Source organism: Heloderma suspectum, chromosome Z (assembly GCF_057233095.1).
Source record: "Heloderma suspectum isolate Gila_16-S chromosome Z, 16-S_ref, whole genome shotgun sequence".
NCBI classification, from domain to species: domain Eukaryota; kingdom Metazoa; phylum Chordata; class Lepidosauria; order Squamata; family Helodermatidae; genus Heloderma; species Heloderma suspectum.
Window position 1 is genome coordinate 5,564,275 of NC_139476.1, and position 27,924 is coordinate 5,592,198.

Consider the following 27,924-nt stretch of genomic DNA (forward strand, 5'->3'; position numbering starts at 1 on the left):
ACGATCGCTACTGGTTGAATTGAATAGCAAAGCAATTTTTTAAAAGTATATGTAGAGGTTGTAGATGGCTCTTACACTGGTTCCTGGCTGGTGGTCATCCGATTCCCAAGCTAGCCAGTTTTGCAGTTAAGGGATTAAGATGTCTAAGTTAAAACTGATATGCCAAGAAATTGAGAACGGTCAGAATACTCTTGAGTGATCCATAGTATTTCTGAGACCTGGCAAACGGCACAGTTGTTCTGTCATTCTGGCTGGGCTCCGCAGGACCGCTGGCAGTATAAAGACAGACCAGTTAACGTGATGTGAGAAGTCCAGCCAAGCCCTCTGACAACCCCCCTTTTCCGGTTGGCAGCTGTCATTTTGTGCACCCCCACGTTCTGGAGCAGACAGATGAGACTTGGCAAGGCTGTGCCGGGGCCCCTTGGCACCCTTCCGCTTCCATGTCTGCCTCTTCCCCTGAGGGTCTGGCAAGATGGGGGGCTTGCAGTGCCTGGTTTCTTTCACATTGTGCTGGGGTGAGATGGCTGAGCTGATTTTTGGCCTAGCTGCGGTGGAGCTGTCCTGCTCTAGCCTGGATGAAAAGATGCTATTGGAGCAGGGGCTGTCGGTGATGCTTCCTCCTCCTCTCACCTCCCCAGGTTCACAACGACAAAGGCAAGATGGTTCGCTTCCACTGCAAGCTTTGCGAGTGCAGCTTCAACGACCCCAATGCCAAGGACATGCACCTTAAGGGACGCCGACACCGGCTGCAGTACAAGGTACAACCTCCAGGGGGCTTGGAGAGGCCGCCCTTTTTAGGTCAAGTCTGTTAAGGCGATGCTCCCAGCCAAACGCAGGCGACCACGCTGGGGTGGACAAACACCCGGCAGGCTGGCTACCTTTAGTTTCAGGCCTGTCATCGGCACCACCGCATCCTCTGGCAACTGTTGGGGTGTCAATGCCCCGTTTAATTCTCCTCCCCCAATGCTCCCATTAATGCTGGGCAACTTGCTCCAGAAGCAAATGATTGGCAGTCAGGGGCAAGGGGGCAGGGCCATCTGGTGAACACTGGAGGGCCAGATTTGGTCCGTGGGCTTGAGGTTCGACACCCCTGCTGTAAGGCACGGAGGGAAATTGAAAGGGCAGCTCCCAGACACCGCTGCTCTGCTCTGAACACAGTGCTGCCACTGCCCCCAAATAAGCCCATCAGGCCACCTGCGCGTAAGAGGCAGCCCACCAGAGAGGGCACTTTGCTGAGGGCCCCGCCTCAAACCTGGAGCCAGCCCTCTTTTGGCTCGGTAGGTTTCAACACCACAAGCCAAATTTTTTTGAAGCTCAGCCCATCTCCAAAGGGTGTGGCATGAAAGCTGGGAGAAGCTGGGTTTGGATGTGTGCTCGCTGTGGAGGGCCTTGGGCTCCGGCACTCCCTCAAGATTTCTGTTTCCCAGTGATCTGACTCGGTAGCTGACTCTCTATCCGTGGTTTCGGGCAGGGGGTCTTCCCCAGCCCTACTCAGACATGCCAGGGATTGAACCTGAGACCTTCTGTGTCCAAAGTGAAACTCTACCGCTGAGCTACAGCCCTTCGCCTGAAAAATTAAGATCCTCTTCGTTCTCAAGGGCTGATTTTAAAAAGGAACGTCAGAACCTGCCTTATATGTCACATCAGCTCTTTGGTCCATGGGGTTCCAAACTCTCTGCACTGACTGGCTGCGTTTCTCCAGGGTTTCAGACACAGGTCTTTCCCAGGTCTGCCTGGAGGCGCTGCCCTTTCCTATTATCTCATTTGGATTTTCCAATGTAGAAAAAGTCTACTTCATCGCGGTTGGATTCATCTCTTTGGTGAACAACTTGCGGGGTTCATGCTAACTTGTGTGTTACACTCCCTCTATAAAATTCTGTTGGTTAACCTTTAAAAAAATATTATGGGTTGTATCAACCTGTCGTCTTATGCTGGTTATATTTTTGTTTTTGTTTTTACACTGCCTGCTTTACACCCTTGCCCGAGTCAGTGTAGAGACGATCCTGAGTTTGACGGCACGGTGGTTTGACTCGGTGTAAGCTTGCTTGCTCTGTTCCTACTAGCCTAATGCCGACAAAAACTCTTGCAGAAGAAAGTCAACCCCGACCTCCCGGTCGAGATCAAGCCCAGCAACCGAGCTCGGAAGATGCATGAGGAAAAGCTGAAGAAGCAGCAGCTCCGGGCCCTGGTGAAGAGACGGCGGGAGGAAGAGCAGCGCTGGCACCTGGAAATGAGGCAAGTCCTCCTTCTCCTCCACCGTGCATCCCCCAGTGGAGGAATGCACAAATCTGGAATAGCCTGGGGTATTGCTGGATCCGTGCTTCTTTCTTTCTTTAAAATATTTCTTGGCCGCCTTTCAGGGCAGAAGCCCTCCCAAGGCAGTGTACAGCAATGAGGCACATAAAATCAATATGATATTAAGAGCGCTAAAAACATGATAAAAACAGTAAGAACACAATAAAAGCAGCAATGAAACCAGCAATAAAAACAACAACAACCCAGCAATAAAAACAAACAAATAAAAGCAAATCTGGAATAGCCTGGGGTATTGCTGGATCCGTGCTTCTTTCTTTGTTTAAAATATTTCTTGGCCACCTTTCAGGGCAGAAGCCCTCCCAAGGCAGCGTACAGCAATGAGGCACATAAAATCAATACGATATTAAGAGCGCTAAAAACATGATAAAAACAGTAAGAACACAATAAAAGCAGCAATGAAACCAGCAATAAAAACAACAACAAACCAGCAATAAAAACAAACAAATAAAAGCAAATCTGGAATAGCTTGGGGTATTGCTGGATCCGTGCTTCTTTCTTTCTTTAAAATATTTCTTGGCCGCCTTTCAGGGCAGAAGCCCTCCCAAGGCAGCGTACAGCAATGAGGCACATAAAATCAATACGATATTAAGAGCGCTAAAAACATGATAAAAACAGTAAGAACACAATAAAACCAGCAATGAAACCAGCAATAAAAAACAACAACAAAACCAGTACTAAAAACAGCAGTCATATCAGGAGAAGGCCAGAGCAATGTAATATGTTTTTAAGGTCTTCTCAAAAGCTTTCAGTGATGGACCATGGCGGACCCTTGATGGCAACTTATTCCAGAGGTGTGGGGCCACTGTAGAGAAGGCCCTCTCACCATCTAACAGCTGTCACAGGTGGGCAACTGAGAAAGGCCTCTCTTGCTGATCTTAAAAGTGCAAGCATGCTGCTACAGGTGAAGGCGGTCCTTCAAGTAATTTGGCCTCAAACAGTTTAAGGCTTTAAAGGGCAAAACCAGCACGTTAAATTGGGCTTGGAAACACACCCAGCCAACATTTCTCATTAGCAATATTTATATTTTATTTATTTGCAAGATTGATAATGCCGCTCTGCAGCCAATAAAATACTCAAGTGTGGGCAATGGCCTGGGATGATGGGAACTGTAGTCCCAACCTCTGGAGGCCTACTGGCGGTTCCCCATCCCTGAAACAGAGGATGCCTTCAGATAGGGCAGCTTTTGCCATGCTGGTTGGGGATGATGGGAGTGGGGAAGGCAGGAGTAGGCAGTGCTGAGCTAAATGGACAGACAGCTTCTGATGTTCCTAATTCCAACCTGCCCCACAGGGTTGTTGTGAGGATAAAATGGAGAGGAGGTGGACCATGTGAGCCACTTGGGGTTTCTTGCAAGAGGGGAAAAGGTGGGATATAAATGCAATGGTAGTAGTAATAATAGTAATAAATGTTGGTAAGGAAGACGGAGTCCACGCCCCGCTGAGTGGCAGTTTGCTCTCTTTGCCTCATGGTGGGACAGCCACCGGAGCAGTATCCGGCTTCTCATTTAAAACAAATCCTGAAGTGGTTTACCCTAAAATAAAAAAAAGCCAACAACAACTCCCCCTCGACACACAGACACGCACACCGTAGCATCCTGAGGTTGTTATAAAGATGGCTGAAGGCTGTAGGAAAGCCGAAGTCAAAGCGTACGTTTTCAGTAGATGCCTGAAACATGCCAGCATTAAGGGCTGGCGCACCTTAAAGGGGAGATCATTCCACAGGGCAAACGTCACTGCAGAGAAGGCTGCCAAACGGAAATCTGTAGGCCATGGCACGCGCAGTGGAGCGTCCCCTGAGCATCGCCGTGGCCTGGGAGGAGGGAGAGATTCCGTGAGGTAACCTGGTCCAGAGTTGAATAAGGCTGAACCCTCACTTGATGCAAACTGGCAGCCAGCCTAGATTCTTTAGCACAGGCGTAGTAAGTGGGCGGGAAGGCACTTCCGCCACGGCATTGTGCACTAGCTGCAGCTTCCAAACCAGTCTTAAGGGCGGCCCCACATAGAGCACGATACAGGGATCCAGTCTCAAGGAGATGTTGGGTTCTAACAGGTTGATGATTTCACAGTCTATGTCAGGAAGAAGATGGAGCGGGGAAATAAGAGGCCATTTGATGACTATTCATAATAAGCAATAAACATTATATGGCACTGTCAGTGCTCTAGAGTTGGGGGCAGCACAGACCAGTCCCGTGGAGCTTCCAGTCCAAAACAGCAGGAAGCGGGACGAAGCAAACTTGTCCAGTCACCAGTTCGGGAAATTTTTGCACAGTGGATTACTAATCCTAGTCAATGCTACCGCTAGGCCCTGCCTCTTGCTGCCTCTTTCCCAGTGAGAGGAGCAGTGGTGCACCTGCCGGGTCAGCACCATCCGCATTTGCTGTTTTTCTCACCTGCCCCATTCTTATCCAGGCGCTACGAAGAGGAGATGTACTGGCGGCGGGTAGAGGAAGAGCAGCTGTACTGGGAGGAGCAGCAGCGCCGGCATTTGGCAACAGACTGGCACCCTCCACCCCTCATGGGCAGGCCTGGGGTACCCGTCCCCCCTCTCTTGGTGAGTACCTGTTTCGGACTCCTTTCCTTCCAGCCCAGCTCCTGGTGCGGTCTGCTCCCTATGAAGCTAGCAAGCAAGATAACCGTGGGCTGGATTCAGATGTCATGCTGAACCGTGGTTTAGCACTACACAACCTCAGGCTTACACTTTTCTGACCTGAGTCTTACACTCTTCCCCTTCTTCCCCTGGCATGTCCACAAAGAGGTTGGAAGCACCCGCTCCCTAGTTTTAACCCTCATGCAGCAGTTGTCAAAAATATACACAAACATGTTTGTGGGGCCCTGGACTACCCTGAAGCCATTTCCAAATGTCTCATGGAGTGGTAAAACACACTCCCACGACCAGAAGGTCATGGTCTGTGTTCCTAGAAGAAGTATGTTATGAACTCAGAATACTAGAAAAGTATCATAAACTTTAGGTAACACTTCTGTTACTAAGAACTAACTTTTTGGGGTGTTGCGGGGTATTTTTTTACCCCCATTACAAATGTGTCTCTGGTGAGGTAAATGTTCCCCAATGAAATTCCATGTTTTGTGCTAACCTACTGACACCCAGAATACTTAGGCTGGCTTCCCTAGACCAGTTTTCTTTGGAAAACCCATGGGACATTTTTATGCCCACAGTTCTTCGCCTGGGTTTGGGGACATCCCAGTGGTAAAATCAATAGATTCTCGGGATATTTTCTGTTTCCCACTGGGGATTTTCTCCAGAAAGAGAACAGTAGGACTCTGAAATTGGAGACACTATGGAGGTGACAGAAAACAGGCATGTCATGGGAGGACTATGTTGTAGGTCTACTTCTGTGTATATTCTGCAGTGAAAAGTGTGTTTGGGGTACCCCTTTAAGCTACCCCATTTTAGCAGGGTTAAACTAACCACAGTTTGTTGTTATGTCCAAACTGGGAACTGGGGTTAGCTTAAATGACAGTTTATGATTTATTGTTTCCATAAACCACAATGTGACCCCAGGTTACAGAATCTCAGGCCCGGGATCCCAATCCGGCCTGCCTGGGGCCCCAATCCAGCCCTCCAGGGATCCCCGCATGGCTACCTGCCCCATCCCACACACACCCCTTTTCCCTGACCACTGATCATTTGGTGGTTTCCCAGCTTTTGCAGTTTTTTCCCCATCCTAAGGGTTAGTTACTGGCAGTAAGCGCTTCAAGCTAAAATACGCTGGTGGTTTTGGGGGACCTGCCTTTGGCCTGGCCCCCTTTTGCCTTTGTCCTTGCCTGCTGCTGGAATGTGGCCCCCAAGAGCTTCTCCAGAATGGAATGCAGCCCTTGGGCCAGAAGAGGTTCTGTACCCCCAGTTTAAACTAACCGCAGTTCCTGGTTCAGACAGCAAACTGTGGTTAGTCTAAACCAGGGAGTGGATTCTTCCAGTCTTCTTGCAGATGTGCCAGGAGGGGAGGGGGATGTGTGAGCCCAAGATTCATCCAGGCTTGTTCACATAGTGCTAAGCTATAGCCTGTTCACACATCACGGCAGCACCATCGGTGTTTTTGAAACCCCATGTCGATGTGGACGAGCCAGAGTGCTGGTTCCCACAGCTCAGTCGCTCCCGCTGTGAGCAGGAGCGGCTAAACAGCCCAGGGATGGAGAGTTGTTTAGCCCAACCTTCCCCAGCCTGGGGCCCTCCAGATGTGTTGGACTGCAACATGGCTGGCTGGGGGATGCTGGGAGTTGTAGTCCAACATGTGGAGGGCTTCCAGTGGGGGAAGGCTGGTTGAGCGTGATATCTGAACCCAGAACTCAGGGCTTGACTCTCCCCTGGCAAGCCAGAGTCGGAACCTAAGGCAGGTTCAGGCTGGCTTTCTGGCGAGGATGGAGAGTAGCCTCAGCACCCTCTGTCCTGCTCTACCCCTCTTTCTTGGGGTCTACCCTGCACCCCATATTATTTTTCACCCAGCTTGAAACGTTTTGGCATTTTGTACAGCTGTGCCTTTGTTAATAGTTATAGATCTAATTGCACAACATTTTCTCTTTCTTTTTTTCTCCTTCCAGATTGATAGTTAAAGTCTGTCCATTTTATCTCCCTCAGCCTGCCCGGCGACCAAACTCCTCTGACGACCGCCACATCATGTCAAAGCACTCCAGTATCTACCCGACGGAAGAGGAGCTCCAGGCCATTCAGAAAGTCGTGTCTCATTCCGAGCGTGCCCTGAGGCTCGTCTCGGATTGGCTGACGGAGCAGGAAACAGGGAAGGAGGAAGAGAGTAAAGAGAAAGGGTAACAGCTGATGCATTACCCTCAGAGCTGTTGAGTGGGGGCCTTGCAAGCTCCTCTTGCGGTGGTCCGATCCTTCCCTTTTTCTTCACTTGGTCATTCTGTGGTGGCATGTGCCTTTTGGCAGGCAGCCAGTAGCCCAGTCCCTTGTGGAAGTTCGTAAGCAGGGATAACCGGTGATAACCTCTCCTGGTGGTAATAACCTCTCCTGGTTGTCTGAGGCTGCCTCCTGGTGGAAGCCGCTATCTCAGCCACCACTGCAGGCACACATAGCTCTCCCTCGCCCATTAATAAGTAATAATAATGATAATATTAGTTGTTGTAGTTGTCCTACAAGATCTCCCAGTATCTCACCAGCTGGACTGTCTTCCCTGTGACTGTGAGGTAAATTAGGCTGAAAGAGGGCAACCGGCTCAAAATCATTGAGGGAGCTTCATGGGGAGTTGAACCCAGATCCTTCTGTGTTCCAGTCTGACGCTGTAACCATTAGGCCACCCTGGCTCTCTGTTAGTCCACCCCTTTTTAAACCCTCTTCTGCCACCTCTTATGACAGCATTCTGTCCACAGGCTGGCTGAAGGAATTCTTCCTTTGGCTGTGGACAGTCCTTTCTCATTACTAGAGGGGCAGCAGTGGCGGGTCATGTGTTGACACCCCAAACTTAGTTGGTGAGCTCAAGCAACACGGGAATTACTTGATCCCTTTGTTTTGGAGATCACAGAGGCAGTCTGCAAGTCCTTGCTCGGAACCCTCCTGCAGCTTTAAGTTGCCTGTGCCATGTAGCTAAGAAACTCAGAAGAACCCTGCTGGATCAGACCCAGGGTCCATCTAGTCCAGCATTCTGTTCAGACAGTGCCCAACCAGCTGTCAACCGGGAACCCACAAGCAGGACATGAGCGCAGCAGCACCATCCCATCCATGGTCCCCAGCAACTGGTATACACAGGCGTACTGCCTCTGTTACTGGAGGTAGCATATAAGCATCAGGACTAGTAGCCATTGATAGCCTTCTCCTCCAGGAGTTTGCCTGTATTTATTCCTGCCCTTCCCTTCAACAGGAAAACGGATGACACGCCCCGGATTCTGAAAGGAGTCATGAGAGTTGGCGTCCTAGCGAAAGGGCTGCTTCTCCGGGGAGACAGGAACGTCCGCCTGATCCTGCTGTCAGCCCAGAAGCCCACGCTGCCCCTCCTTCAGAGCATCGCTGAGGAGCTGCCCAAGCAATTGGGGGTACAGCCAGGCCTCTCATCATTCCATGCTGCCCATGTTGGCTTGGGTCACCTTTTTTGAGGGATGTCTGCATGTGCATGTTTATACGTGGCAATTTACAGAATTGCCCTTGTAAAGGCAGGTCCCTGTGAGCATTATGTTGTAAAATGGCTCATGAGGAAAACAGTGGAGAGTAGAAGAGTGGCTGGGTTCACACAACATGCCAAGCCAGAGTACAGGTTGAGTGTGGGTTTTCATTGAACCATGGGTTATTGTGTTGTGTGAACCCAGCCTTGCTAACAAACCATGGTTTGTTAACCACAAACAACCCACGAGGAGAGCCCATGCTTTGTTGTTGGGTTGTGAACGCTGGGTTGTTTGTGGTTAACATGCCATGGTTTATTAGCATGGCTGGGTTCTCACAACACAATAACCCACAGTTCAGTGGCAATCCATACTCATCCCATACTCTGGCTTGTCGTGTTGTGTGAACCAGGCATAAGCCAATGTGCATGCTTAAACCTTGGTTAGAGGTGGGGATGGAGATTAAGGAGCGAAGCATAAGGCATCACAAAAAAGGTGGATTTTGAGGAAGGGTTTGAAGGGAAAGGGAGTGTTCCCTAAGTGTTCTGAGAGGGAGTTCCAGGTATAGGGCAGCAAGGGGGAGTGGGCAGAGTCATAAGAACATAAGAAGAGCCCTGGTGGATCAGACCAAGGGTCCATCCAGTCCAGCATTCTGTTCACACAGCGGCCAACGAGCTGTTGACCAGGAACCCACAAGCAGGGCATGAACGCAACAGCACCCTCCCACCCATGTTCCCCAGCAGCTGGTGTACAGAGGCTCACTGTCTCTGGTGTTGGAGGTAGCACTTAGCCATCAAGACTAGTAGCCATTGATCGCCTCCTCCTCCAGGAATTTGTCTAGCCCCCTTTTAAAGTGATTCAGATTGCGGTAGCAATTCCATAGTTTGACTAAGCACTGTGTGAAGAAGCCCTTCCTTTTACCTGTCCTGAATCTCCTTATCAAGCAGCTTCATGGGACGACCCCACTGGGTTCTAGTATTTTGAGAGAGGGAGAAAAATGTCTCCCTATCCACATTCTCCACACCAGGCATAATTTTGTACCTCTCTCTCATGTCTCCCCTGACCCTCCTTTTTTCCAAGCTAAGCAAGCCAAGCTGTTGTAACCTTCCCTCACAGGGGAGATGCTCCAGCCCCTTGATCTTTTTTCTCTCTCTTCTGCACTTTTTCCAGTTCTACAATATCCCTTTTTAGGTGTGGTGACCAGAACGGGACACAGTCTTCCAAGTGTGGTCGCACCATATATTTGTATAGGGGCAGTATGATCTTGGCAGTTTTATTCTTAATCCCTTTCCTAATTATGCCTAACATGGAGTTTACCTTTTTTTACAGCAGCTGCAGAGTCGTTCAAAAGACTGAGGACGATAGAGTTGGGGAAGGGAAGTTCGGGGCCTGGGACGTCCAGGGAGATGAGGGCAGAAAGAAAGAGTAGGACCAGCCCGTGGAGGGCTTTGAAGGGGATGGAAAGCCAGTCTAGGGGTTTGAGCTCCAAGACAGGGAGAATTGATTGATTGATTGATTGATTGATTGCATTTATATCCCGCCTTTTTTCCTCTTGCAAGGAACCCAAGGTGGCTTACATTATCCTCCTCCTCTCCATTTTATCCTCACAACAACAACCCTGTGAGATGGGTTGGGCTGAGAGTCAGCGACTGGCCCAAAGTCACCCAGTGAGCTTCATGGCCGAGTGGGGACTAGAACCCGGATCTCCCAGCTCCTAGTCCAACACTCTTGCCACTACACCACACTGGCTCTCTGTGTGGCTCTTCTGTTCAGAAGAGAGAAGAGAGAACCGGCTTGCGACAGGGAGGTAGCGAGAAGGAGGGCAGTGCGAGATTTGAGGGAGGAGATAATCCGAGCAGAACCAGTCTGTGCGTGCAGACATGGAGCCAAAAACGGGTGCCCTGCAAGGCTTTCTGTGGAATAACACAGGAAGTGCTCAGAAGGGCCTGCCTCTGCTCTTGCAGTTTGGCCTGGCTGGGTCAGATTGGACGGTCTCCCTCAAGGGAGAGATTGGAAGGGGCTGGGGCCTGTGACTGGAAGCACAACGAGTTTTAGGCAGGGTTCCTGACCCCCGCGAATTGTGTGTGTGGGAGGTAAACAAACACCAAAATTCCAGAGTGGGGTTCCTACCCAGAGGCTGGCTGGGATGTGAGCCTGCTTCTCGTTTTTCTCCAGAAGGTGACGAGCGATGATTATGAAGTCACGTCCCGCTCCGAGGAAGCTAACATTGTGATTGCCTCCTGCAAAGAGCCCAAAATGCAGGTCACAGTTTCGCTCACATCCCCTTTAATGAGGGAAGAGGTTCCCGCAGACCCAGGTGAGTCTCCAAATATGGGTATGCTACTTTTTGCAGCATTGAATCTTTATTTTTAGTTTTTCTTCTGGGGAATGGCAGGAATATTGGCCCTTGGGCAGACCTGTGATCCACCTCACAGAGGTGGCATCCCAGAATAGAGTGCCAGGCTGCCTTGCTTCCTTCCTACCCCAGAAAACTAAGAATAAGTTTCTAGCCCTCATGGTTCAGAATAAAGAGTGGATTTAAATAACACAGGAAGCTGCTTTATGCCAGGTCAGACCATTGGCCCATTTAGCTCAGTCCTGCCTACACTGACTGGCAGCCGGAGAGTGAATCTGGGATCTTTCACCTGCAAACTGTTTGCTCTTCTGAAGTGACAAGCCATCATGGTTGCAGCCATTCTTCTGCTTTCAGAGATCTCTGCACTGTAAAAATGGGAGAGCTGTGTGGAAAGAAGGTGAATGCTAACAAGTGGCTCCAGGCAAAGCTTCCCTGTTGTATGTTTGGGAGCTCAAGCGATGGTTTATGCTCTGAATTGTGGATAGAGCAAACCATAAATTGCCATGGTGTCTAAACTGAGCCTCAGGATTCTGAAGTTTCTTTCAAATGCTCTAGTGTGTGGGATCCGCTTCTATAAATGCTCTAGTTATAGTACAGCTGTGGCCAGCACAATTGTGCATAAGCAGGAGCAAGGGTGAAGAAGGCAGAAGAAATCTCATGAATGCACATTTTTTTAATATTGTAAGCTGAGTCTGCTGGAGAAGACTCTTACGAGTCCCTTGGACTGCAAGGAGGTCAGATCAGTCCATCCTAAAGGAAACCAACCCTTAGTGCTCATTGGAAGGACAGATAATGAAGCTGAAGCTCAAATATTTTGGCCATGTAATGCGAAGAGAAAACTCCCTGGAAAAGACCCTGATGCTGGGAAAGACTGAAGGCAAAAGGAGAAGGGGGCGGCAGAGGATGAGATGGCTAGATAGCATCACGGATGCAATGAATATGAACTTGAGCACGCTGCGGGAGAGAGCGCAGGACAGGAAGGCCTGGCGTGCTATGGTCCACGGGGTCACGAAGAGTTGGACACGACTGAACGACTGAACAGCAACAACAAAAGCTGAGGGGCAGGAACTGCCTTGTGTTACGGATCTCTAAGCTGATCTGCGAGACTTTTAAGCTGAAGAGCAGGGTGAAAATACTTTAGATTAATAATAAATAAGCAGTAATAGCTAAACTCTCCTTTGGCTGGGGTTGCCCATTCAAACACACATGAAGGAAGTATCAGAATGGAACAGAACACACACACACATGACAGCACTGATTGTGTTTTGCAAGAGCCATTTCACAAGACATCTTGGGTAGACCCATGTTTAACCCATGTTTCCTGCAGTAAAATGGTTGTAATGCAGTAAACAGGGTTGCATTTTAAATCTCTGCATTGCTGCTAAGTTTTATTTTGCTTTTGATTTTATGCTGTAGTTTTAAACTTTTAAATTTTATATTATATTTTATGCTGTATTTTGTGGTTTTACTTGTTGTGAACTGCCCAGAGAGCTTCAGCTATTCAGCAGTATCTTTCTTTCCTTCTCTCTCTTCGCCTTTTAAGAAGCACCTTCAGAACCTCAGCTCAACTCCTCGGAGATCTTGAGCCAAGATAAATGTCTGGAGTCTCTGGCTGCTCTTCGCCATGCCAAGTGGTTCCAGGTACAAAATTCAAAGCTTCTCCGAGCAGGTCTGGATGCATGGTGCCAGCAAGGCAGTTAGATGAGGGAAGAGGGCGCAGCTTCCAGATCCACAGTCTTCCCATCTTTTTTTTCAACAGAGAGGAGCCCTGCTAAGGTAGGGCTGTCGCAGTGACCTTTCCTGCGCCATGCTTGCAAATCTCGCCCTATTTTCCCCGACCAGCGATGGCTTGGTGGTTCCCTGGCTTTTGTGCAGGCCGACCCCCATTCTAGAAGGTTGAGATGTCGCTCTTAAGGCTTCACTACAGGCAGGAAGAGCCTAAAGCTGGGATTTGGGGTATTCTTGCCTCACCTCTTCTACCTTCGACTCCGCCCACCACTGGAATGCAGCCCCTGAGAGTTTCTCTGAATTGGAATTCAGCCCAAAAGAGGTTCTGCACTCCTGGCTTGAATGATCCAATCATTCCTGAAGCAAGAGAGGCAGCAGAAGCAAGGGCTCTTGGGAGCGGGGAAACCCAGAACGGTGACTCATGCAGCTGCCTCTGAGTGATATATTTCAAGCTTACAGAAAGCCCGTATTTCATTTCTTGTGACCCACTCTTTAGGGCATGACTAGTCCAGGGTTTTTTTTTCCCTTGGGGGCTGTTTGCAGTGGTTTCATTTGGAACATTGATCCGAGACGAAGGTGTCCTGTTTTGTTTCGTTGTTTGTTTCTCTCCTTGCAAAGGCCCGAGCCAATGGCCTGCAGTCATGCGTGATCATCATCAGGGTTTTGCGGGACCTCTGCCAGCGTGTGCCGACATGGGGCGCTCTTCCAGATTGGGTAAGGAGTAGGGAAGGGAACCAGATCCCTGGGAGTGAGCATGCGCTGCTGCTGTGCTCCTTCTAAGTAGCGAACTCAAGTGGTTGAGTGTTGACAGGGAATAGAGCGGAATTTGGCTCGCCAGATAGGGGAAGCGTTGACATGCCTAGGGAACCCTGATGTTTGTTGTGTGAGTTGCCTTGGGAAGATTCTGTTATAGGGCGGCATGTAAATACCATAAATAATTACAGAGGTACCACATTAAGATTTTTTGGGGCGGGGGGATTAAGCATGCTCAGGAATGGTTGACTGTCCAGTGCAGAAAAGGGCAACTCAAATGATCCAGGGGCTGGAGCAAGTCCCCTGTGAGGGAAGGTTACAACAGCTGGGATTGTTGAGCTTGGAAAAAGGGAGGGTAAGTGGAGATATGACAGAGGTGTACAAAATTATGCATGGTGCAGAGAAAGTGGATACGGATACATTTTTCTCCCTCTCCCATAATACTAGAACCCAAAGGGGCCCTCCCGTGAAGCTGATTGGAGGGAGATTCAGGATAGAGAAGCAGGGCTTCTTAACATGGCACATAGTCAAAACTATGGAACTCGCTTCTACAAGTTGTAGTGATGGCCACCAATTTGGATGGCTTTAAAAGGAGATTGGACAAATTCCTGGACGAAAAAGCTCGGTTGCTACTAGTCTTGATGGCTATGTGCTCCCTCCAGTTTCAGAGGCAGTATGCCTATGTACACCAGTTGCTGGGGAACATGGGCAGGAGGGTGCTGTTGCACTCCTGTCCTGCTTGTGGACTTCCCGTGGGCAGCTGCTTGGCCACTGTGTGAACAGAATGCTGGACTAGATGGACGCTGGGTCTGATCCAGCAGGGCTCTTAGGTTCTTACTGGGCCCTTTTGAGATTAGGCGGGGACTTTTAGTGGTGGCCCACTGATTGTGGGACTCAGCTGGCACTGTCTACTCTTTTTTAAAAGCTTGAGTGATGCAAGCATACCCATTGGCTGTTCGCGCTACGGCTGGTTCAGTTGGATTTGCTTTGTTTTTCATTCACTGCTGTCTGTCATTCCCCTCCCCGCCCACAAATGTGTGTTTAAAAGTAATAAATTTCGTGGCAAGCTACCACAGATACATCAGGTTGGCTCCAGACCTCAGGCAGTGGTGTTTAGTTCTCCTTGAAACCCCTATGGCTTAAATCGTGTCTCCATTTGTCCCCCTGATTTTTCCCATTGTCAGCCAGGTTTAACTAACATAGCCTGGATCCGCTCTGTTGTGTGGAAAGATGGGAAATATGTTTAATAAATAAATTATCTGGGAATCTCTGTGTGTCCTTAAAGACATGCTTAATTTTCTTGCTTTCTCTAAGTGGCCTCAATCTCCTTTCTTCTCTCCCACCACCTTCTCCCGCCGGGCAGGCCATGGAGCTCCTAGTTGAAAGAGTTCTGACTAGCTGCACAGGCCCATTGGGTCCCGGAGAGGCGTTGCGGCGAGTCCTGGAATGCATTGCAACTGGAATGCTCTTGGCAGGTCAGTTTTGGGCTGGTGGATATGCAGAATTTCTCTGCACCAACATCAAACATGCACATACCCTGGGCTGGTCCTCATCTTGAATTGTGCTCAACCAATTTCCGCATCTTCTGAGACCCAAAATTGAGGCTCTGGATTCAGAGGCTAAAATCCACCATTTTGTATTTCGGTATCTGAAGTTTTCAGTCTGACACTCAAAAATGTGGCCCATTCAGATTGGAGGAACATTTGTTCACTGTTTCTCCTTTGCTGAGCAGCGCCCAGCCACCAGGGGGCAATGGCTTCATCATGGCCAAGCCTTAAGCTTTTTTTTCCCTAGGTAAGTCCAAGCGTTTCCCCTTCATGGATCACTGCCTTGTTGTGGCAAAGGGGCTTGCATAACTCAGTGAAGCCATAAGCTATGCCGTGCGGGGCCACCCAAGACGGACAGGTCATGGCGGAGAGTCCTGACAAAATGTGGTCCACTGGAGAAGGAAATGGCAACCCACTCCAGTATTCCTGCCAAGAAAAACCCATGGAACGTATCACAAGGCTAAAAGAGATGACGCCGGAAGATGAGACCCTCAGGTCGGAAGGTGTCCAATATACTACTGGGGAAGAGCAGAGGGAATTTCCAGGTAGCGCCAGAAAGAGTGAAGCGGCTGGGCCAAAGCCGAAAGGACACTCAGCTGTGGATATGTCTGGTGGTGAGAAGAAAGTCCGATGCTGTAAAGAACAATATTGTTTAGGAACCTGGAATGTCAGATCAATGAATCAAGGTAAGCTGGAGGTGGTCAAACATGAGATGGCAAGATTGAACATCCACATCTTGGGAATCAGCGAACTAAAATGGACAAGCATGGGCAAATTTAAGTCAGGTGACCATCGTATCTACTACTATGGGCAAGAATCCCTGAGAAGAAATGGAGTAGCACTCATAGTCAATAAAAGGGTGGGAAAAGCAGTACTGGGGTACAATCTCAAAAACGATAGAATGATCTCAGTACGAATCCAAGGCAAACCATTCAACATCACAGTAATTCAAGTCTGTGCCCCAACCATTGAGGCCGAAGAAGCTGAGGTTGATCGGTTCTATGAAGACCTACAACACCTTCTAGAACTAACACCAAAAAAAGATGTCCTCTTCATCATAGGGGATTAGAATGCTAAAGTAGGAAGTCAAGAAATCACTGGGATAACAGGCAAGCATGGCCTTGGTGTACAAAATCAAGCAGGACAAAGGCTAATAGAGTTTTGCCAAGAGAACACGCTGATCATAGCAAACACTCTTTTCCAACAGCACAAGAGGCGACTCTACACATGGACATCACCAGATGGTCAGTATCAAAATCAGATTGATTATGTCCTTTGCAGCCAAAGATGGAGAAACTCTATACAGTCAGTCAAAACAAGACCTGGAGCTGACTGTGGCTCAGATCATGAGCTTCTTGTTGCAAAATTTCAGCTTAAATTGAAGAACGTAGGGAAAACAACTAAACCATTCAGGTATGACCTAAATCATATCCCTGATGAATATACAGTGGAGGTGAGGAATAGATTTCAGGGATTAGACCTGATAGACAGAGTGCCTGAGAACTATGGACGGAGGTCCGTAACATTGTTCAGGAGGCAGCAACTCAATCCATCCCAAAGAAAAAGAAATGCAAGAAAGCCAAGTGGTTGTCCGATGAGGCTTTACAAGTAACTGAGGAAAGAAGGGAAGCAAAAAGCAAGGGAGAAAGGGGAAGATATATCCAACTGAATGCAGAGTTCCAGAGAATAGCAAGGAGAGGCAAGAAGGCCTTCTTAAATGAACAATGCAAAGACATCGAGGAAAACAATAGAATGGGAAAGACTAGAGATCTTTTCAAGAAAATCGGAGATCTCAAGGGAACGTTTTGTGCAAAGACGGGCATGATAAAGGACAAAGAAGGCAGGGACCTAACAGAAGCAGATGAGATTAAGAAGAGGTGGAAAGAATACACAGAAGAACTGTATAGGAAAGATCTTAATGTCCCTGATAGCCATGATAGTGCGGTCACTGAACTTGAGCCGGACATCCTAGAGAGTGAAGTCAAGTGGGCCTTAGGAAGCATTAGTAACAACAAAGCTAGCGGAGATGACAGTATTGCAGCTGAGCTCTTTAAAATCCTAAAAGGTGATGCTGTTAAAGTGCTGCACTCAATATGCCAACAAATTTGGAACACTCAACAGTGGCCACAAGACTGGAAAAGGTCAGTTTACATTCCAATTCCAAAGAAGGACAATGCCAAAGAGTGTTCAAACTACCATACAATTGTGCTCATTTCACATGCCAGCAAGGTGATGCTCAAACGCCTACAAGCTAGGCTTCAGCAGTATGTGAACCGAGAACTACCAAAAGTACAAGCTGGGTTTTGAAGAGGCCGAAGAACTAGAGATCAAATCGCCAACATTCGCTGCATCATGGAGAAAGCAAGAAAATTCCAGAAAAACGTCTATTTCTGCTTCATTGACTACGCTAAAGCCTTTGATTGTGTGGATCACAACAAACTGTGGCAAATCCTTAAAGAGATGGGAGTACCAGACCACCTTACCTGTCTCCTGAGAAACCTGTACGAGGGTCAAGAAGCAACAGTAAGAACCAGAGATGGAACAACCGATTGGTTCAAAATTGGGAAAGGAGTACGACAAGGCTGCATATTGTCACCCTGCTTATTTAACTTATATGCAGAGAACATCATGAGAAACGCCGGGTTGGATGAATCACAGGTCGGAATTAAGATTGCCGGGAGAATTATCAACAACCGCAGATACGCAGACGATACCACCCTAATGGCAGAAAGCGAAGAGGATCTAAAGAGCCTCTTGTTGAGGGTGAAAGAGGAGAGTGCAAAAGCTGGTTTGAAACTCCACATTAAAAAAACGAAGATCATGGCATCTGGCCCCATCACTTCCTGGCATATAGAAGGGGAAGAAATGGAAGCAGTGACAGATTTTATTATCTTGGGCTCCAAGATCACCGCAGACGGTGACTGTAGCCATGAAATTAAAAGACGCTTGCTCCTTGGGAGGAAAGCTATGGCAAACCTAGACAGCATAGTAAGAAGCAGAGACATCAACTTGCCAACAAAGGTCCGCATAATCAAAGCTATGGTTTTCCCAGTAGACACGTATGGCTGTGAGAGCTGGACTGTAAGGAAGGCTGAGCATTGAAGAATCGATGCTTTCGAACTGTGGTGCTGGAGAAGACTCTTACGAGTCCCCTGGACTGCAAGGAGGTCAAATCAGTCCATCCTAAAGGAAATCAACCCTGACTGCTCACTGGAAGGACAGAGACTGAAGCTGAAGCTCAAATATTTTGGCCACCTAATGCGAAGAGAAAAGACCCTGATGCTGGGAAAGATTGAAGGCAAAAGGAGAAGGGGACGGCAGAGGATGAGATGGTTAGATAGCATCGTCGATGCAATGGATATGGACTTGAGCACGCTCCAGGAGAAAGCGGAGGACAGGAAGGCCTGGCGTGCTATGGTCCATGGGGTCACGAAGAGTTGGACACGACTGAACAACAACAAAGTCCAAGCGTTTGCCGAACCCAATATCCTTTTTCGCAAATTTGCTCTAAATGTGCTTCTGAAAAAGGACTTCCCTGGTGCTGTAGCTTTGAAATCATAGATTTGTGCAGGGCTGTGTGGATTCCACTCCCTTGAGAATCTTTGCTTTCACCTTTCTTTCCTTAAGTTTCTAATCCTTATGAATCTGGAAAGAACTTGTGTGCAGCACCTGCTGAAATAACAGAAGTAGCATACTGGGGCAGGGTGGCTGATGTGTGAGTGAGTGAGAGAGACAGGGAGATGAGCAGACTACAGTGCTCAAATGTATTCACAGCTTAGTTTTTATTTCATTTATTTGTTTTATTTAGTACATTTCTGATCCACGCAATAGCCAATGTTCTCTCTGGGTGGATTACAGTCAGTTGAACTAAAATGCCGTTTTAAAACACAATTAAAAATATAGAATACAGTACAAATATTTAAAAGAATAAAATACAATATCATGCCTGTGCTGGTGATTGTTTTGCATTAATAAACAACTATAATAATATAGGACTACATCTCTGAAATGCCTGGAAGAAAAGAAATGTCTTTGCCTGGTGCTGAAAAGATAACAATGTAGGTGCCAGGCAAACTTCTTTGGGGAGTTTATTCCTGAAGTGGGGGGCCACCACTGAGAAAGCCCTCTCTCTTGTAGCCATCTGCCTTGCTTTCTTTGGTGGGGGCACCCGGAGGACGGCCTCTGGAGATGGCCCAAAGATCCAAGCAGGTATATGCAACAGGAGATGTGCCTTGGGATACTCTGGTCCCAAACTGTTTAGGGCTTTAAAGGAGGCGACCCCCCCTCCCCCGATTGTTCATAATTAATTGAGGCTCGCTCTTTGGGGTTCTTAAGCCCAAAGCAAGGGTGGGCAACGTAGGGGCCAGGTTCTAGGGCCATTTTCGCCCCTGAGCAGCACTCCTGCCTCTACTGCCACATGTTGCCCACCTCCGCCCTCAAGTTGTGTGTCTGTTCAAAATAAAGAAACGGAATAAGCCAGCTGCAGGAACACTGGTGTTCATTTGCTAAAGAGCGTTTGGGGAACATGCCCATTCTCCTCACCTGCCACGCGTAAACTGTTGTTGTGATCCCTCCTTCCCTTCAGATGGCCCGGGGCTTCAAGACCCCTGTGAGAAGGAACCTGTGGACGCCTTGCAGAGCATGGCCCGCCAGCAGCGGGAGGACGTCACAGCAAGCAGCCAGGTGGGTGCCCCCCCCCCCAACTGATGGGCAGAAATATGGGTCCTTCGTGTCCAACGCTAGAGAACAGCCTTCCCCAACACCAGCACCCTCCGGCCACATTGGGCAACCAGTCCCATCATCCCCAGCCACGCCTGGATGGGGGATGATGGGGATTGTGGTCCAGGTTGGGGAAGGCTGCTGAAGAACATCAACTGAGACATGTAGGAATGATGAAGGACTTTTCCTCGGCGCCCTGCTTGCGTTCAACCAGCACCAAAGAAGATTTCAGGTCATTCAAGCTCTTGGTCTTGGCATAATGTGTACCCACATCCTCTGTGCCAAGGGGGCAAAACCTCAGGCCCAGGGACCAAATTCTCTTCTCCTGGGTTCCCCAGAAGTCCGAAACACCTTCCCCTGCCCCCACGGGTCATTTCGTAGTTTCCTGGTTGAAATGCCTCTTTGAAGGCTGAGTTACTGGCGGGAAGAGCTTTGTGCTACAGTAGGCTGGTATCGTTTAGTATTTTGGCCCCACCCCTTTTGCCTTCGGCCCCACCCACAACTGGAATGTGGGCCCCGGGAGCTTCTCTGAAATGGAATTTGGCCCTCGGGCTGAAAGAGGTTCCCCGGCACTGTTCTATGCTGCGTGGTAGTTGCACCCTCCCAGGAATGATCCTGCCCTTGACTATGGAGCATTCATTTGAACGGCCCTCGTGCTTGGGGTCAGGTGCTTAGTGACTCTCAGCCAGGTGGTGTTCTATCCTTGTTTTGTCATGAGCGCACATTGGAAGGGGGCACTCCTTCTTGTTCCCTTGATGTTAATTGGGGCCAGCACCCAAAGAAATTTGAAACTTGTTCTGTCAGCCCAAGGGGACGTTAGGCCCGATGTTTTGTTGTTGCTGGTTAGGGGGTTTATTCCTTCGTTTGTTTTAACAGCAGCCCCCAACAGTTCATGACAGGTTTTGGAAAAGGGGGAGCGGGTTCAGCTGTTGAAAAGAAAAGAAAAAACAGAAAATAGTGCACACCCCTTGCATGAGTTGAAGCAGATCTTTCAGTACGAATCCTAACCCCAGGTCTCCTCCCCCAGCATGCCTTGCGGATGCTCGCTTTCCGCCAGATCCACAAAGTTCTTGGTATGGAGCCCTTACCATTGCTGAAAAACCGGCCTGGCACACACAGCCGGAAACGGCGATGGGACATGGATGAAGAGACAGAGGGTGAGGGGGAAGGGAAGAAAGACAAGAAGGAGGACGACGAAGACGAGGATGGGGCCTGACCACTGTTGCAGGATTGGCTGAGAGGATGTTCACATGACGTTACTTTTTTATATATATAAATATATATATTATGAGTTGCTGTTTAGTCTAAAATTTTGGTAATTTTAGTGTGTTCTTTTTTTCCTCCCCTTTAAAAAAAACATACTGTAGATTGTTTTAATACTGTGCTTCAGTCATTAAAGGGATTCCATCATTCCATAAGAGTAGCGTTGCGTCTGCAACCAGAGATGTGAGCAACTACCATTTCCCATCCAAAACTAATCCACTCTCTCAGCTTCACATTTCAGACAGCCAAACCTCCAAGTCTTGTGTTTTTCCTAAGCTTTCAAAAGATGTCTCACATAACGTTGAGAGAAGGGCAAGCTTCTTTGGTCTAGCATTTGGCAAAGCACCGTGGCGTTCGTTGCTCTGCTCCCAGGCCTGAGTTGGGCAGAATCCCTGGTCTGGCTTGGGACAGAACTGTGTGTAAGAAACACAGGGTGGCTTCCCCCAAAAAGAGCAGTTGCCCCATAATGTGTAGTGCAGGGGTTCTCAACATTTGGGGGAGCGGGACGCATTGGGAATTTTGAGAGAATGTTGTGGGTGGCCTCACAAAATGGCTGTTGTGGGGCAGGGCTTGCCTGTTCATAAAAAGGCTGCCACGCACAAGACATGGGCATGGCCAGGCCCAAGACATTCATTTCCCAGAAGGCAAACTGGGAAGACTAAAAGAAAATGCATCTGAGCTGCAAAATACGGGGGCGGGGGGAGAACTTTGCTTTGCAGCATGCTAGGCCCTCCCCCTTAAAATAATTTAAACATGTTAAGAAATAAAAGAGAAGTCAGAGTTGCCTGATGGGCACTAAAGGAGGAGTCTGCAGGGCACATTGGTGCCTGCCGTTGCCATGTTGGAGACCCCAGGTGTAGCGCAATGTGTCCTGATGCCATCGCGCCATGTGGCTTCCCTTCCTCCTTGCTCTTGCTCCAGCTTTGGGGTCCCCTGGGAAAAGTGCCTTCCGGTGGATCCCCTCCTACGTTGGTAGGCCCTCCCTTATGCAGTTACGGCAGGGAGCGGGGTGGCCAGCCAGCGGTTAGCAACCAGCTTCCGCATTTTGTGCCGACAGGCTTCCGGACACTTTGGGGGGTAGCCCTATGCAGAGGTCCACCCCACATGGAGTCTCAGGCAGCCTTGGGCAGTTTCTGATTAGGCTCCGCCTCTGCTCCATTAGGCTCCACCCCTTGTCATAAAGCTTTGCTCCTCGAACCTCAAGAGACCGGGCACCTACATCCCCAAGAGGATTAAAATCTCAGGGAGCAGGATGACAAGCAAAGCGTGGCACGCTGTTTTGCTTCTCGGCTCTGCTAGTGGGGGCTCGTTGCAATTGGCTCCACGCTTATGTCCGTCAAGCTCCATCTCTACAGGCCCTGCCCCTTATTTCCCAGGCCCTGCCCCCTCCTGAATTTCAGGGCGTGAGACTCAGGGTGACCATACATCTGCATGCGGCAGGCATTTTAATAAAAGGCGTCTCCTAAAAAGTAAAAGCAGGGCAGCCAGTGGCCAGAGACAAGTAACCAATAGGGACGACAGGATCTGGCCTGAAATTATTTCCTCCTGGACTGAAGCTCTGTCTCTCTCCCTTTAACAGGATTCATGGTTCAATAGCAGTTTATACCTCATGAATCCTTTCTCAACCTAAAAACGCATCTAGGTGTTAGGAACAGAGAAAGCTACCTTATGCACTTGGTCCATCTAGCCTGGTATTATTGACACGGACTGGCAGCAGTTCTCCAGGGGCTGAGGCAGGAGTTTTTCCCGCCCTACCTGGAGAACTGGGATTGAATCTGGAACCTCCTCTATGTAAAGTAGTGGCTCTACCACTGTGCAATAGCCCTCCCCCTAACAAAGTGAGGTTGTAGTCCCCATTGTTATAAATCAATGGCAGATTTAAATAAGAACTCAGTAAGCTGCCTTATGTCAAATCAGGCCTAGTATCTGTTTAGTTCGGGATCTGTGGTTTGCTGCCCCCAAAATCAAATTGTTTGGTGGGGAAAAACTGGCCATCAACCAGCATCCCTCGAACACTGTGGGGTCCTTCTCAGGTCGCAAGCCTGGATACGCCATGAGCATTACCCCAGGTAGAAGACGAGGCTAAACATCCTGGCCGACGATCCCTTGGTCACAGCCAAGCAAAGATTAGTAAACCAGCACAGGCGAGTGTGTGTATATATCTGTTGGGAGTGGTGACTCTGCCACAATCCCCAGCTTGTCTCCCGTCCAGATTTTCAGCCCTTGATTGAGTCTTTCGGCCTAATCTGCTTGTGTCTCTCTTCTGAGCTGGATTCTGGCACCTCCGTAGCCCCAAGATACTCTCACGACTGTTATTGCCACCAGCACACGTGGAGGGGAAAGGGAAGAGACGTACAAAGGAAAAGTCTTGAAGCTCAAATGCCCGAGCGTTGGGCCAGCTTGATGGCTAGGGGAGGGAGGGTGTCACCGCCTCCCCCCTCTTTTTTTTTTTTTGGCCCTTCGCAGGACAATTTTTCTTTTCCTTTATTTATTTCAATATTTGAATGCCACCGTTCAGGGCAAAAAAGAGTCCCTTCCATGCAACTCACATCTCTCGACATAAAAACCATGACAAAGTATCAAGCACCTAATAAAAGATTTGAAACTAAAGCAGTGGGGAGAAAAAGCACACAGCTAGCGATGTTAGAGAAATCTGCAATGGATTCAAATGTGGCTGGATTTCTCTGAACCTGACCTGCCAATTCCACAGCAGCCCAGCTTTTCCAAGTCACGTGGATTCTGTGGATTTGCGGACTGGCATTTCACTCTTGGGGGGCAGGGGGGAGTTGCGCAAGTTCGCATTAGTGTTAATTTGCATTAACTAATGCACATCAGCACAAGTGCACATTGGAGCTATTGCACATTCATGCAAGTATGCAAGCACACATCAGTGCTAATGCACACTTGCACTAATGCACATTAGTGGTAATGCGAATTAACAAAATTCTGGTTAAAAAAAATCCAATTTCCTCAATGAGCAGATGATAGAACAGAAGAGACTGACAATCCGCGAAACACAGATGCAATAGATTTAAGAAAATCCATTGATACCTACACACAATCCATATGGGTGTATCATGCCCGCTGCCATCAGCCCCAGTCAGCACAGCCCATGGTCAGGGATGATGGGAGCTGTAGTCCAAGTTATCTGGAGGGCACCAGGTTGCAGAAGGCACCATTTTAACATAGTCTTATCAGAAGCCAAAAAATGTAAAAAGAAAACGAAGCAGGCATGGTCAGTTAAAAGCAAATTGGAACAGAAAGGTCTCGAAGCCCCGTTTTAAAAAGAAGCTAATGACAGGGCCAAATGTACATCCTGCTGGAGAGAGTTCCACAAATACAGGGCCACCACTGAAAAAGCTATGTGTCGTGTGCCTGCAAACCTGACAGATCTTAATATTGGGCCCATGACCTGAATCACTGTGGCCAATCATCAGGTCCGGGCAGGATAGGGGTGCAAACGATACAGCCAACAACCTGGTCCCAAACCTTTTAGGGCAGCAGTGGGGGAACCACTTCCTGCCCGACAGCTGAATTCCATTTCAGAGAAGCTCTCAAAGCCTCATTCCAATGGTGGGCAGGGCCAAGGCAAAGGGAGTGGGGCCAAAAAGACCCAAATACCAGCATATTGTAGTTTAAAGCTCTTCCTTCCAGTAGCTAAGCCTCAAGAGAGGTATTTCAACCTTTTAGAATGGGGGACAACTGCACAAAAGCTGGGAAAGCACCAAATAATTGGTGGTTGGGAGAAAGGGGGTGGGGCCAGAGAAGGGGGCCAATTGGGCAATCCTAGAGGGCCGGATTTGCGCCCCCCCCCCCAGCCTGAGGTTATGTACCCCTGTTTTAGGCTTTAAAGGTAACCTCCAGCACTTTTAATCCGCCATGGAAACATGCCAGCAACGAGAGTATCTGGTACAGAAAAAGTGTTGTCTTCTCCAGTTGCATGGCTCCCACAACCCCTTCACCCCCTTGCAAGGCTCCTGTACCTTTAGTATCTGTGTAGAAGAGGGAAACTGGGGCAGATCTGGGTTTCTGAACCCACGTTTGGCACTAAATTAAGGGTGTTGGGAAAATCCCGCCCACCCCGCTTCTCCAGTTTGCAGCTGCTGCTTCTGAATACCACCTGCAGAACTACGGGGCTGAGAGGTCTTACAGCACACTGTTATGTGCTGGGGAATCAATGCCAAGCAGCCAGAACCTCAAATACGGGCTATCGGATCATCTGTCTGCGGTCCTTCCGTTGAGTCAAATATCCATAAAGTAACATTTTAATTTTATGACGGTCAACAGGGAAGGCCCAGGGCCTTTGCATCTGTCAGACAGAACACTGAAAGGCGGGAACACACAAGGCTACTTCGTGTTGGGCAATTGGGTCGAGTCCTGGCTCCGTGCTTTACCTTCCACCTCTGTAGGTCATGAGAACTAGAAACTTATTTTTGTTCAATTGCGACAAAATTAATGCAAGCTGAACATTCACAAAAAGGCATTTAGAACATCCCTTGACAGCAGCTCATGGGCCCCAGTGCAGATATGGCACTGGTCTTTTCTGTGAAGAGCAGGAGGCTGGACAATGTCTCCTTGACCTGTTTACTCTGCAGGTACCACAAAGCTTAAGGTAAGCGACGGCCGCAAGAGGTTGAAGGGTGCTCAGATGGCTAATGCCTGCCTATTTTAGAGAGGTCTAATCTTCCTGGATCTTCCCAGATCTTCTGTCGCCAGTGAGCTAAGCTGGTTGAACCCTTTTAAAATATACTGCAGGATTGGAGAATGGGACCAGGTGGGTGGAAAATGCTGTTTCGGTTCTCTCTCTTTCTGTGTGCGTGTGTAAGGTTCAGGTTTGCAATCTGACAAGTACAAAAGAAAAAAGGGGGGGGGAGATTAATTTTGGACAGATGAATGGATGCGAATAGGTCCATCTCTCCTCTTTGGTACCTCTGCACAAGGTTGGAGAGACTTGCAAACGGAAGCGTCCAAGACCGTCCAAAAGTCCAGGAAGCCAGGATCTCCAAACAGCAGGCCCTCTTTGGACAAAATCTCCCCCACCGCCCCACTCCCACCAGTTTGTGGCTTGCTCCTGTAAGCTGCAGTGCGTAACTCCCGCAAGCTACGGGGTGGATTAGCAAGGATCGGCATGTCCAGGGCGTAACCACGGTCGGGTCCTACCAGGGTAACAACCATACTGTTATCAGGAGTTACCAGGTACCACCTTCCTACCCCACCCCAGTACCATTACACTCCTCCCGTATTCTGCCAGGCTCCATCCTTTATCATTCAGCCTCCGCCCCTGAATCACAGTGTCTGAACCTAACCCTAGAACAGGGGTGGGGACCCTCTTTCAGCCACATTTAATTTTGGAGAAGCTGCCAGGGGCCACAATCCAGTGCTGCGCAGGGCCAAAGACAAGCGGGCAGCATATTGTACCGGCATACTGTTGCTTATAGCTTTTACTGCCAGCCATTCATCCTTGGGAGAAGCATTTCAACCTTTTAGAATGGGGGAAATTCTGCAGAAAAGCCAGGGAAAAGGCAAACGATCAGTGGCTGGGGGAAAGGGGGTGGGAGCATGGCTTTCTGGGAAATCCCAGCAGGCTGGATTGGTCCCTGGGCCTGAGGTTCCCTGCCATGCCCAGGACAAAAGACCTTTGTGGATGTACATAGAGGAGCAACTACCACAAGTTAAAGGGGATGTGACCACCTCAAGAGGTGGTTTGTCAGTGCCACGAAGGACTGGAAGAACAGGAGGCAGATGGATCTGCTCCACCATGGGGCGTGTCCAATCTCCTTGTCCGAGTGAGCTTTCCCACTCCTATTAAGGTTCTAGCCCTCATGATGACAAAATAAACACACCAGATATCTGCTTTCCCTCACCTTCTTCTGCCAAACATCACTAAAGATTAAAAACAGTGAAATGGGGTTAGGCAGATGTGTGTGCTTCAGCAGGCAGAGCGTGGGGGTTCCTAATTACCCGATTTTTTGTTCTGGTGTGGAACCAATACGTTAGGAAAGGGAGCTGGGGAGAAAAAGAGATTCAACACACATTTTGTGACATTGACCCAGTAATTTGAGAAGAAATTGTTTTGTGAAAAACCTAAGTCCCCACGCTCCCCCACCCCATGATTTTGGTTCTCTGAATCATCCCCCACCAACAGTCTGTCAGCATGCAGTAGTGACTGAGCATGTCAGATTTTATTGGGCAGTTTTGGGGAGTCCCCCACCCCTATTTTATGTTTTTGTATACTGGTTTTGTATTTCTGCCAACCTTGGGGTTCCCCCATGACTGCTGATCTGTTTTGTTTGTGGGTGGCACCATTTTGGCCACAAAAGGATTGGCACATGCAGCTTGAACATTGGAAATAGATGGCTGGTTGGTTTAAAATGACTAAAACCTGTGTTACTAAGAAACTTTCAGTAACCTTTAGGTTATGATATAACCTTTGGTATATAGATTGATACCTAAAGGAAGAAAAATCCTTCCTTGGCCAATAGGGGCAAATTACCTGAGAGAGATAAAAATTAAGGTGTGAAGATGCCAATGGACTCATTAGTAAAGGAACAATGTTATATACACCCATCTGCTAATCATTTGGGTAGCACATATAAGCCTCCATCTTGAAGTACAGGTCTATATTACAACATGTAAGGAATATTTGGACCATGACCGGTCCAATCAAAGTGCTGATTTTACTGGCATAATGATGGCTTTCTTCCTTCCCTTGGCACGCTCTAGAGGGACACTGCTATGTTTTGTTTTCCCTGAGATGTTTGATGCTCTGTTTTTAAGGTTGATCAGGCCCTAAGCTGGCTAGAAGGCCCTGAGGGTAACAGTGGAGTAGTGACTGCTGGGGTTACATCCCTTCCACTACAGGGGTGGTTGGCTAAATCAACCAGGCTGGTGTCTCCCATCAGTGGGAGCTCATGACAACAGGTGAAAGTCTCCTGATAGCTGGTGCTTTCTCTTGTTCGAATGAGACACCCATCAGAATTCAGAACTGATGGCACCTTCCAGTTGAGGAGATGGGGGTCAATCAGCCTTCCCCAACCTGGTGCCCTCTAGATGGTTTGGACCTCAACTCCCATCAGCCTCCACCAAGATGGCTGATGGCCAGGAATGCTGGGAGTTGTAGTCCAAAACATCTGGAAGGCATCAGGTTGGAGAAAGATGGGGTAGATAGCCAGTC

At 48.7% G+C, this 27,924-nt stretch overlaps 1 protein-coding gene across 3 annotated transcripts in view; it reads left to right on the top strand.

The window, feature by feature from the left end:
• Positions 1 to 25,663, top strand: part of ZFR2 (zinc finger RNA binding protein 2) — a 44,373-nt gene extending 18,710 nt beyond the window's left edge. For 2 of the 3 annotated variants that reach the window (XM_084826155.1, XM_084826153.1), the window contains exons 9-19: positions 639 to 758; positions 2,090 to 2,235; positions 4,725 to 4,866; positions 6,910 to 7,097; positions 8,150 to 8,321; positions 10,560 to 10,701; positions 12,284 to 12,381; positions 13,087 to 13,182; positions 14,585 to 14,696; positions 19,354 to 19,451; positions 20,515 to 20,903. In XM_084826155.1, the coding sequence (XP_084682281.1) occupies positions 639 to 758; positions 2,090 to 2,235; positions 4,725 to 4,866; positions 6,910 to 7,097; positions 8,150 to 8,321; positions 10,560 to 10,701; positions 12,284 to 12,381; positions 13,087 to 13,182; positions 14,585 to 14,696; positions 19,354 to 19,451; positions 20,515 to 20,703 (1,503 nt within the window). In that variant the 3' untranslated portion in view covers positions 20,704 to 20,903. Of the gene's footprint in view, positions 1 to 638; positions 759 to 2,089; positions 2,236 to 4,724; positions 4,867 to 6,909; positions 7,098 to 8,149; positions 8,322 to 10,559; positions 10,702 to 12,283; positions 12,382 to 13,086; positions 13,183 to 14,584; positions 14,697 to 19,353; positions 19,452 to 20,514; positions 20,904 to 25,345; positions 25,363 to 25,451 lie in introns of those variants that run through there. The other variant, XM_084826154.1, reaches the window with a different exon arrangement.
• The last annotated feature ends 2,261 nt before the right edge of the window (positions 25,664 to 27,924 follow it).